Source organism: Struthio camelus, chromosome 5 (genome assembly GCF_040807025.1).
Source record: "Struthio camelus isolate bStrCam1 chromosome 5, bStrCam1.hap1, whole genome shotgun sequence".
In the NCBI taxonomy this organism is placed as follows: Eukaryota; Metazoa; Chordata; class Aves; order Struthioniformes; family Struthionidae; genus Struthio; species Struthio camelus.
The window spans coordinates 74,665,281-74,676,715 of NC_090946.1; the positions used below are offsets into that span (position 1 = coordinate 74,665,281).

Consider the following 11,435-nt stretch of genomic DNA (forward strand, 5'->3'; position numbering starts at 1 on the left):
GGAATAAAGGTGAATGAGTGAACAGACATGGTCTGAAGTACTTATTTCTAGGGCTGTCCCAGTTCTTCTGTATTTGCACCTCCATCACCTTTTCTGGGAAAACGCTCACACTGGACTGACCGACGTTACTTCCCAACTAGAGAAACAGCCATTTTCCATGCAGAAACTCACCCGCAGAAAACATCCATCAAAGAAAATTTATTGTTCCACAGTATGAGAAACTACTTTCATTTTATGCCTTACATTCTTTCTATTGTTGCGGGCTCCAGTTCTCAGGGATCCTCTGGAAGGTGATTCATGGAGCTATAAACATCGCAAGGAAAAGGATTTCCTATTACCGCTTCCAACGCACATGTGTCGCGAAGCTGGCCTTTGCGAAGCAGTTACATAATGCTTTGACAACGTAAATAACCATTTGTCTTAGCGCAGGCATGCGAGCAGGAAAAACCCAACGGCTCAGCCACGCAGCTCCGAGGCCGGCGCGACACACGGCGCGGGCGGCCCGCCACACGGGCCGCCTAACGCACCGGTGACCCACCGCTCCGGCCACACCGCTGGCGATGCCTTCGCCTCTTTGGGGCCACCTTGCCGGCCTGCCCGGAGCCCCGGGGCAAGGCAGGGCCCCAAGGCCCGGCAGCAGCCGCGTCGGCGGCGCGGAGCAGCCGGACTGGCAGGCGCCATGAGGCTGAGGCACACGTTCCTGCTGATGCCCCCAAAATGGCGGTTGGGGGGAGGGGGGAGGCCACACGACAGGACGCCCTAGGGGCCGGCGGCGAGCGGAGCGGAGCGGAGCAGAGCGGGGCGGGCGGCGGGGAAGGACGGACACCCTTCCCCCCTCCCCGCCATCGCCGGGCCCGGCGGAGGAAGGGGCGGGAGGGAAGGGGCTGGGCGGGCGCGGAGGGGAGAGCCGCCTCGGGCCGCGCCGCCTCGGGCCGCGCCGCCGGCGCCACTCACCTGCCGGTAGGAGAGGCGGAAAGGGCGCAGGTAGAGGGAGGAGGCGCAGGGCTGGATCACCAGCTCCTCGATGGCCTCCATCTCTGCTGGGGGCAGCGTCCGCCAGGCGGAGGAGGAGGAGGAAGAGGAAGGGGGAGAGGCGCGCGCAGCCGCCACTCGGGCCGGGCCGGGCGCGGCCTCTGTGCGCGCACATTGCGCGGTGACAGCGGCGCGGGGCGGCGGCGGGCTCGGGCGGGGAGCGCGGCCCGCGGAGCCCGGCTGCTGCCTCCCGCCTAGGCCGCGCCGGCCGCCGGCGCTGCTGCGCCCTCCGTGTCCCCGGGGCGAGCCGAAACGGTGGGGTTTAGCCCCAAAACGGAGGCAGGCAGCCGCGCGCAGCGGCCTCGTCCCCTGTCCCGCTCCACAAAACGTGTCCGTGAAGCCGTGTTCTCGGCGGGGCCGGGAGTGCTTCCGGCTTTGTCGCTCAGGGCCACCCAGGACACTGAAGCTCCTGAGGTATTCCCGCGTGGGCCCCGTCCTCCCAGGACGCACGAACCGCTTCGTCTGGCAGCTGGACGTCCCGTCCCGCGCACGGACGTCCCCAAAGTTTTGCCTCGGACCTTGCTGCTAAAGCACAATCCTGTACGTTTGCCCGTGTGGGGTTTTTGTACCGAAGGGGAAGTACGTGTGGCGTGGAAAGCATTGCCACGAGAAGGCTACCCAGCCCCTTGTAAGCCGTAACTTCCAACTGCTACGCTTCTAACCTAAAAACCTATCTTGTGACATAAAACCGTAGTCATTTATAACCCATAACAGGGAATTCAGTGGTTCTGAAACCTGCCCCCTCCTGCCCAAGGTCCAGTCGCGGCCGTGCTCCCCGGCAGAAGAACAGATGCAGGTCTTTGGAGGCCTATCTAGCTGCTTTCAGCTGCAAAATAGTGACCCCTTCCATTCTGTTTTTTAAACAAAACATTATTAGATTTAACAGTTTCCTGCTGTTCAGAGGAATTTGATCATCAATACACAACATTAGATTATGTTCTTCTTGGTATTTTTAAGATTCCCGATAATGATTTTATAGGCTCAGGAGCAATAGAAGCTCACAATTTGTCATGGTCATTATCCTTCTGATTTGGGTTCCGTTTCCATGAAGATGTTTCTGTGTACAGCTATTTCAGTTGCTATATAAATCAAATTATTTTGTCTATAGATCGACTGCACTGGAAATAATCTGAAATTCCTCCCATCTGTTTTTTTTATTTTCTATTCTGCTTTCAGTGCATCATTAAGAAAATTTATCAGCATCTCATGTGGAGGTAAGAGTCATAGCAGTATGGCTAAAAAGAAGGGATTCTGCTATTACAGAACTTGCTAAGAAGTACATGAGGCAGCACTTACACTGCAGTACACTCAGCTATCAATTCTGATAAAACAAGTGACAAAATACTAAAATATGTTTTATGGGACTGAAAAATATTATGTTTTAAAAAGCATATGTGCAAAGCTTTCATAGCAAATGGGCAGCTCAATATTCTTTAGCTATTTGTCTATTTGAAAATGTTTTTATAACTGCATGTGCATCTTTGGCTCCATCCCTGTATTTCTGTTTCTTCAGCATGGTCTTGAGGTCGTTCAAACCTCCTGGGAACTTAAGCTATATTTTTCTATTAAATTATTTCAGCCTTCCAAGTCCAGTTTAAGTATAAACACAGTTTCCATGCATAGCAAGTTTACAGTATCTCTGTTTGCTTATGTTAAAAGTTACTGGGTACCCCGGGCGGCTCAGCCAGTTAGATTGTCCTCTTCAATAAACATTCTGACACCACTTTAAGGTTTTGAGTGTGTGTGTGTTTTTGGGAACATGTCATAGTGTGTGATGAATTGCTTATTCCATTCTTATTCTTAGGTGGGAAGCTTTTGGGGTTGTGATATGTCACAGATCTGATCTTGCTAATGTACCTAGAACAGTTGAGCATGTTGTCCCAGGAAAAAAAAAACATAACGTTTTGAAGAGCTCTAGTGTTGCAATTGTAATTGAAAGTTGCAGACTTCTTTACTGGATAATGTTCATTGTGAACATGCTCGCTGAACTAAGCATTTGACATTCTGAGGTTAAGGGAAGCCCATGCACGACTTCTTTAGTGTTACCATCTTACAGGTGAAATCTGAGTGAGAAAATGAGTAGGTGGAATATGTCCTGCATGGGACATGAGAAAACTAGTGTTGAGCACCTGGACCTGAATTTCATTATGGCCAAGGTATCTAGATATATTATTAAGGCCTAGGCATCCTGTGCCAACAAGCAGCTTTGCTAGTCCAGGAACATTCCAGGAAAAGGAAATCTCCTTCTGCTCCCACATCTTTCTATGGACAATAGTGAGGGGGAATAACTTTGCATGGGTGAAATGCACTTCTGCTTTCCCATCCCCTTGCGCTGCTTTTGTAGCTTGCCTATGCTAACTGATGCAGAAATGCAGCAGCAGCCGCCCCACTCTGCAGTCAAGGTAGCTCTGCTCACACAGTGCATGAAGTCCCACCAGGACAGATGTGCTCGCCACTCCTGCTGAAGTAACTCGATTCCAAAGGACATTGAGAGACCGGGCTTCTTTGCTCAGACATCTCTATTTGTCTGCTCCTGTTTTAAAATAGAAGCATTTGTGTTTCTTTTTCTCCAGAAACCTGTGAAAATAAATATTCATAACTCTTAAGGTGTTCACATGCTTTGTGTCTTTTGGATTCAGGGACATTGTTCCCATACTAGTGTTTAAGCAGATGTTTGACTACTTGCAAAACTTTTATTTTCAACTAGTGCTACTGCATGAAGTCTCATTTATATTTCTAGGATATTACTCCTAGGTCTTGAGTTGCCGAACTTTTTAGATCCTAAATCACTATCCGCTATCGCAGTTTATTTGCAGTCCTCTATACGTATTTGCCACTACGCTTCTAAATGAAATAGCTGCAGATGAAATGCTTCCACAAACTAATTGCTTTGTGCCATCACATCTTCCTTGCTAAGTGTCTTTGTTAATTCTACTCCCAAAAAATCAGGAAGGAGTCAGAATGGCAGATTGCCTTTTACAACATGAGATGCATTCCTTTGTAAGTGGCCTCTGGATTAGATGTTGTGTTCTTGCCTATTAAAGTAACATCGGTAAGATTGTGAATGTTGTCGTGGATGGTTTCCTCATGAGTTTTTCAATTCCCTGTATCTCCTGGTCTTCTATTGGAAAATACTTTACTAAAATCTAGATGTTTTACCTGCAGAGGTTCTAAGGGATCTGAGAAAAGTTTGTGTAACTGTGCGATAAATATCCTAATAAAGAAAGGCAAAATTATGATTGAAAATTTGTTTCTTTCCTGGAAGGAAACATCAGCAGAACAGGTCAACAGGAGAGGAGAAGAAAAAAGAGAAGTGTCATATCTAGAACTAAAGAGTCTTAGGGGAAAATTCACTGGGACTTCTTATAGAAAAATGAAATGTTAACATTAGCATTAAAAAGGAATTCTTTCTTCAGGGTAAGGTTCTTTGTTTAACAGACTTCTCTTTCCTTCAAAGCAGTATTTGCTCTGTATTATGTTGTGAGTAACTTTTATTACCAGCAAAATATCCAAACAGTATTTGTTTTACTTGAAAAAAATCCCCTTAAGCTTGCAGTTTCTGCAGACATGGTGCTTCCCTCTCCCTTCTGCACACGCAGACACACAGTCGTTGGGCACGTGCTTTGTGGAGGGTCAGGTTGCATCCTTATTAGCAGTTTGTTTTATTGCTGTTTGCTTTGGGACACAACAGGGAAAGTTTCCCGCGCAAGCCTGGCGCTACTGCCCTTCTTCGTCTGCCTCTGGCAGCTCCTGAAGCCAAGCAAACCCTCTGGTCTGCACCTGCGTGCGTGTGTATTGATGTGCAGTGAGTCAGGTCGGTCCTTTGCCACCTGCCCCAGCCCATCTGTGCAGGCTGCAGCCCCACTGTTTACCTTGGACACAGAGGAATGTCCTCTGCAGTATGTCCCTCTTCCTGCTGGGGCTTAGCACAGCGCCTGAGCTGCTGGCTTCATTCATGCACAGTTAGGCAGCACTATTTTCCATAGTGATTTTTGTGCGCGTGTGTGTGTGCGTGCGTGCTTTTAAATTCAGGCTCAATTTGTTCTTTGACATACCACTGTCCATGAACAAGTCATTGAGTCCTAAGCCTTCCTTATCTCCAGAGAGCTACTTACTGTATTGCAGAGTATCATTGTTTTCTTCTATTTCTTTTGATATTTGTGGATATCGTAGCTACTAAGATACTCTAAGTATGAAAGCCTCAGTTACCAGAGGTGCTCTGAATTGCAGTTCTCCCCTGTCATTTTTAAAAAGACCATTTCTAACCCTCATGATTGCAGAAAAAAGCTAGGACATAGAGACCTGCAGCAGTCCTCTGGCTTGTGAGCTGCTAAGTGCAGGTCCTGTGCCAGGGCGATGCCACATATTTAATAGAAAGGCTTTGATACTGGGGTGACTGATAATCTGAATCCCCAGATTTGAGCAGAAGACAGCCAGCAGAGTCTGCTGAAGCCAGTACACACTGGCTGACCCAGGATCCAGCTGCACGCCCAGTTCTGCCCTATCCAGCGTAGACAGCAGGGACTCCTGCAGAGCCGTTGTCCTCTGCCTGGAAACTACTCCTAGAACTTCCCCCTCCTCAGCTCCCTGGGCCATGTGCATTTTTTGCTGCAGTCAAATAAGGGTATCAGGAAGGCTGGACGCCTTGCTGTAAAGGCTCCGTCAGTAACATGAATAAAAATGTTCGAAATTCAGCGTATTTTGTAATCTCATGTTGCAACTCCTCCTGTTTGGCAGTATGAAAGCATGTTGTCTTTATTTGGGCTGTCCTTGCTTTCCCAGAGACACTCGAGTATTGAGTGCCTTTCTGGGGCCTTCTGATGCAGGTTCTTTCCACAACGAAGTGGCTGCTCTGAAGCTTGCCTTCTAAAGTTTACCCCTTAGGCTGCTGGGGAAAAGCAAGCCTGACGCTGCCAGTATCTAGCTTTTAATTATTATGCAGTTCTGGGGCACAACCACCCTGGTTACATTCATGAAAGCCAGGAGATTTGTTTTAATACTAATTTTTTTGAGAGACTTCTTGCTTTTTTTCTATCTTAAATAATTTACATTCTCATTCCTAAGTACAAAATCAGAGGTCTGCACTGTAATACGTAACATTATGCTCCAACAATTTTATTCGCCATCATTTGGTTCGGAGTCACTGTAATCACATGAGTAGCCCCAGTCAGAAGAGCTCAGAGTAATTATTCATGTATGGGTTTGCAGAGTTTGGTTCATAAAGACTGGCAGCATGAGCAAGACAGGGATGGTGTGTGGTGCTGCTGGTGTTTAGCATTCCGAGGGAGAGGACTATTTCCTTCTTTTCTCTCAGTTCTTTTCATTAGCTCTTGCTTGTTTTCAGAAAGCCAAAATGTGTCTCCTTTAATGAGAAAAAAACCATCTTACTCTTTACTTTGCAGAGGCAAGTACCGACTCATGGCTATAGTAGAAAACTCACCTGCGTGAAGCAGAATAGTGTCATTTCACATAGGATCTGAAACTCACCCATCTGCCCCGTGAAATGAAGAGCTGATGCAAAGCTTTTTTTTTAAACTACATATCATCATTAAAATCCTTGTACTAAATGTGGTAAGAAAAAAGAATTTAAATATATTCAATATAAATATAGATATGGATATCATGACACGTCAAATCCAAAAATACTGGAGAAAAAAAGCTCTTAAATATAAATATGTAACTAATCAATAAGACAGTTCATAACGTATTCATAATATAATATGACAAGTTGCAATATGGTATAAACTAGAGGGAGGGAAGTGAGGACAGGGGAGGTAAATTCTAATTTCTAGCTTTTCAGTTAGGGAAAGAACAAACACGTAGCCTGTGAAAAAATAAGAAACAGTATGCATGCAAAATGCAGATAGTTTTTAATTATTTTAATTACTATCTAACAAATGTTGCCTACAGCTAACAGAGTGAAAATGATTAGAGAGAAGGCTTTGATTTTTCAATAAGCTCCTCTCTAACAACGGAAAAAAGATAACACCTTGTTGTTTGTATTACAGTACATGCACCACTACAATCTGGGTCTCATTATGCTACATACTGTTCAAATACAGGTAGAAAAATAGCATATTTCCCAAAAGAGCTACAAACTAATATATACAAAGGAGCAAATAAGACTAACATACATACAGTAAATAAGCTGAAGGGGAGTAAAGGAACAAGAAGAATCTGCTTTTGTTTGGCCGGTATGTGTGCAATATAGCTGTAAGGAGAAATTTATTTTGATTTCTCAGGGAATCTCAGTGTTCCAATAGTTTGAAATTGTCTGTAAAAAGGTTTGAAGCCTGCGTTCTTGGATAGTTGAATGTTGGCCATGACTCTAGCCATGACCCTGGTATCTTTGAGCTCTCCAATTACCATGACACTGTGCCTGGTAGCCTGCCTTGGACTGCAGACATTCCAAGCCCAAGGGTCCTTAATTTTCAGGCAGTTTGCCTAGCAAGATTTGTTGAAGCTGTGGGAGCTGGAAGCCCTGGTTCTCAGGAGACTACCAGCTGGGCTGCTCAGAAGCCCGGGCTGGCATAGTTCCAGTGGAAGCTTGCCTGTTTTCCAAAGGAATTTAATTGAAATCAACTTCTTTCTATGAAATGTTTCTCTTTGGTAAATCGAGATGTTCCACAGAAAAAAATAGGTGATTGGACTTCTTACCACCAGATGTAGGGATCAGGCACCTGGCTTTTATTCTGACATATTTAAATATAAAGACATACACTTATATATGTGATTTATGAAATAGAAATGTAAGGACTTACATTTTCCTACCTCTTCTTCATTATGCTTGCTAAGTTATTTTGTTCTTTATTTGTATTGCAGCAGTGCTTAGGAATCCAGCTCATCAGTATCAAAACACAGAACAAAACAGCCTGGATGCTTTTGAGAGATTATTGTGGTTAGCAGTGAGGTGGAGATAGTTCTGGGGAAGGACGGGATAAGCTCTCCACAACCTACTCCAAGAGACTGCAACATCCATCAAAGAATGTATGTGATTGAAGGACAAAAGAGCAAAAGGAATTTGGTAGCACTACTCCACTGGAGGAGCTGGGGGGTAGTGGAAGGGCAACAAGATGTAAGTGTGGGAGAGTTCAAGTCATGAAGTAATATAAATCATGGTTCAGATCACGGTTAAGTTGAGGTGATTTAGCAAGTACCTTGCAACTAGCTGAGCTCATCTGATGTTGAGAACTCAGTAGAAAATCAGAGACTTGTTCTTAGATCATGCAAAGCAATCTACAACAACCCAGGGCTCTGAAAAATAAGATCCTAGGCATCTTAAACTGGGCCCTCAAAACTGCTGGCATTGACATTTCCTAACTTTTGAGTGCTTGACTTAGCAACTGTGGCAATGTTATTTTAATATAGGTTCTGTATATTTAGACATTTTCAATACTTCAGTTATAGTTCAGCAAAAAAAATCCCGAAAACAAAAAAACCAAACACCAACAACCGAAAAATCCCACCTTCCCTATTCTTTGTGAACCATCTTACTGATTTTATTATTTTGTGCATTCAGCAGTGCATTTCAGTTGGCGACTTGGGCATTAGCATTCTCACAGTGAAACTCAGCCCAGCAATATCCAGCCCTAATCTCCTTCGATCTCCTGGAGCGGTCTATTTGCACCACGCATTTACAGTGCTGCCTCTTGTAATGCCTCTTCCTTGCCTGCAGCCTCTTTATTAGAAAGCCTCCAGAAAGAGAGGCAGAGGTATTCAGTGCTGATAGGTGTCAAGAGTAACAGAAAGGCTCTCTGTATGTTCCTCCGTTAGTCTGGCTACGTGCATGTGCCAAACGATGTTGCATCTCAGCCGAACAAGACTGACAAGTCTTGGGGGCATTAGGATCCTCTTTGGTTCATACTGTGCAAGGGATGTCATTGCTTTTGAATCTGTTGGGAGCTATTCATTGTACTGCTTTTTTGCTGAGACTGGATCTGATATTCCAGTAATTAGGCTGGCTGTAGGAAGAAAATGTGCTCCTTCATCAGGATCAGGGATTATATGTTGTTTTAACCACAGTTCTCTACAATAACTGCTACAGTTGTCTACTTGGTGCTTTAAAGACACATAATCCATGTATGCTAATATATTTGTAAGAGAGATTGTCATGACTTAGAGCCAATCTTTGGCAGAAACAATACAACAGACTCACAGACAGGTGGTTCTCATCACTGGATGCATAATGCTGTATGTATGCATTGTAGCCGTTTGCCTAATGCCCTGATCCTGTAGAGAATGCAATTCTTTCTGGACATAAATGTGGATGTATTTGCTGTAGAAGGTAACTAAGTACTTACTTCCCTGAGGCGTTCTGCTTGGTACCTGAATAAATATCTCCCGACAATCAGGCAAACCAATTGCACATAATCTGTCATTTCTAAGGATAGCAGTGCTATTTAGTGTACCTAAGAAAGGAAAATACATTTAGAGAGAATGTGGATATTCTGTTCTTCATTCATGTGTGACCAAATTTTAATCTCTTTTAGTCTGCCATAAAACCAGAATAACCAATTGAAGTCAGTGCAGTTCCTGGGGATTTGTGCTACTGTAAATGAGAATAGAACTGAGAATTTTTTCTCCCTCTCTCTCATAAAAGTGAGAAGAAAAGCTGGGATGTCAGCCTGACTGTATTTCTTTGTTTTGCTCACATTGTCATCAAACGAACATTATTAAAGCCCTTTTTAATTTTTTTTTTTTTTTTTTGTATTTGGAATATAACAGAGGGAGAGCGTTGATGGTTTCTTATTTTACAGGACTATAAACATTAAAAGTCATTTTTCTTTTACACATGAGTTAGGAAGCATAATTTACTTGAAAGGCCCCTATTATATACTCAGTACTGTATTTGTTTATCTAATTGAATAGAAGAGCATTTACTGCAGTTTTAAAGTTAAGCCAATAAACATTTGTCTTTGTATTGTGGCAGTGATGTTTGACAATTGGATTGGGCAACACCCATTTTAACTGCAGTTTATTTTATAGTATTGATGAAGCAAAACTGCTAGTTCATTTTCACTTCCTTGCTTGTACTGTTGCCACAAGTCGGATATTTGGCAAAAGATGCTGAAAGCCTTTCTTACAAGCTGCTTATGTTACTTACATAGTCCTTGTTTCCAACACCACCAGGTCACCTCATTCACCTTGCAATCTTTCGTTTTGCTTCACATATCCCCCGATACACTCTCTGCAACACTGCATAGAGAAAAAAGCAGTAACATTTTAAAAGCATGTATATGTCCAATTCCTTCAAGGGGAAAGCAACAGGAAAACAACTTGAGCCTGTTCCTCTCATATTCCATGCTCACATCATACACATTTGACCCTCCATTCTGTCTACTTCAAATTCAGGAACATTGTGTTTATAGGAGCACTTAACAAGCCTTTGTTTTCTCTGTTGATTAGATGATGTTGTTAGTACTCCTATCCTTAACAATAATTAAGATTACTAATTTTTGACTAAGTATATAAATGACATTCTGGATTGTGCTGTCTGTATCAATATAGCTTCTGGAACAACTCTGCTGATAATTCATTTTGGGAACAGGATAATGGTGTTCATTTTGAAGTAGTTTTGGTGCCTATAGTGCATAGGGACTACAGATGAGATCTTTGTTGCAGAAGCATGAGATCAATTTGTGATTCCAGGCCATGTAATAAGTGCATTCCTGACTGAATGTTGCATCGTTTTTATTTTCCTGGGACAGCATTGCACTTTATCTCATCACTGAAAGAGCTATGTTCATTAGATACAGGAAGTCCTGCTAAACATCCATAACGTTACATTAACAGCTGCTAGCAGATCTTTGAATGACCAGTGATCAGGGGTGACTCTGCAAGAGATTTGGTGCTTCTTTGCAGTGATTGTTTTCTTCAGCGTGCTTCAGAATCTAAACTTCTTTTTAAAAAGGGCAGTTAATCCCTAAGGTTGTGAAAAAACCTTTTAAACGTGCACCAGATGGAAATCAGTGCAGCAGTGTCTGTAAGCAGACTGATACCCTGAGAGACAGTCTGAAGGCTAATACTGTTCAGATTAGAGAAATAAGAACTGTGAAGCAGTCATGCAACTTAGACATCATTATTAAAGTACAGGGAATCTGCAAGTCTGCAGTGAGCCCTGTCTCATTTCACATCACTGATAGGCTTGTTTTTGACTGTTACTGAGGAGAAACCCAATTTTCTCTCATATTGATTTATGCTACCTCTGTTTTACATAGACAACTCCCATTACTTCCTTTGGCAGTGGACACAGATAGCTGACTCAATAACAGAGCTGACCAGAAAAAAAGGTTTCCAATGTATAGGAAATAAATTTGTATTTCTCCATTTGTTTTCTACACTTCCCAAGCAAGGAGAACAGATTGCTATACCAAAATGATTTTAAAAGTTCTGGGGAGAAGAAA

At 43.5% G+C, this 11,435-nt stretch overlaps 1 protein-coding gene and 1 long non-coding RNA gene across 3 annotated transcripts in view; one reads left to right on the plus strand and one right to left on the minus strand.

Annotated features, from left to right (window-relative positions):
* Window positions 1-1,172, minus strand: part of NUDT14 (nudix hydrolase 14) — a 63,227-nt gene extending 62,055 nt beyond the window's left edge. The window contains exon 1 of one of the 2 annotated variants that reach the window (XM_068947301.1): window positions 955-1,172. In XM_068947301.1, the coding sequence (XP_068803402.1) occupies window positions 955-1,035 (81 nt within the window). In that variant the 5' untranslated portion in view covers window positions 1,036-1,172. Of the gene's footprint in view, window positions 1-243; window positions 703-954 lie in introns of those variants that run through there. The other variant, XM_068947303.1, reaches the window with a different exon arrangement.
* LOC138067539 (uncharacterized) lies at window positions 881-10,546 on the plus strand. Its single transcript, XR_011141685.1, has 4 exons — window positions 881-960; window positions 2,209-2,246; window positions 6,435-6,603; window positions 7,855-10,546. It is a non-coding gene; the product is annotated as an uncharacterized lncRNA (long non-coding RNA).
* The last annotated feature ends 889 nt before the right edge of the window (window positions 10,547-11,435 follow it).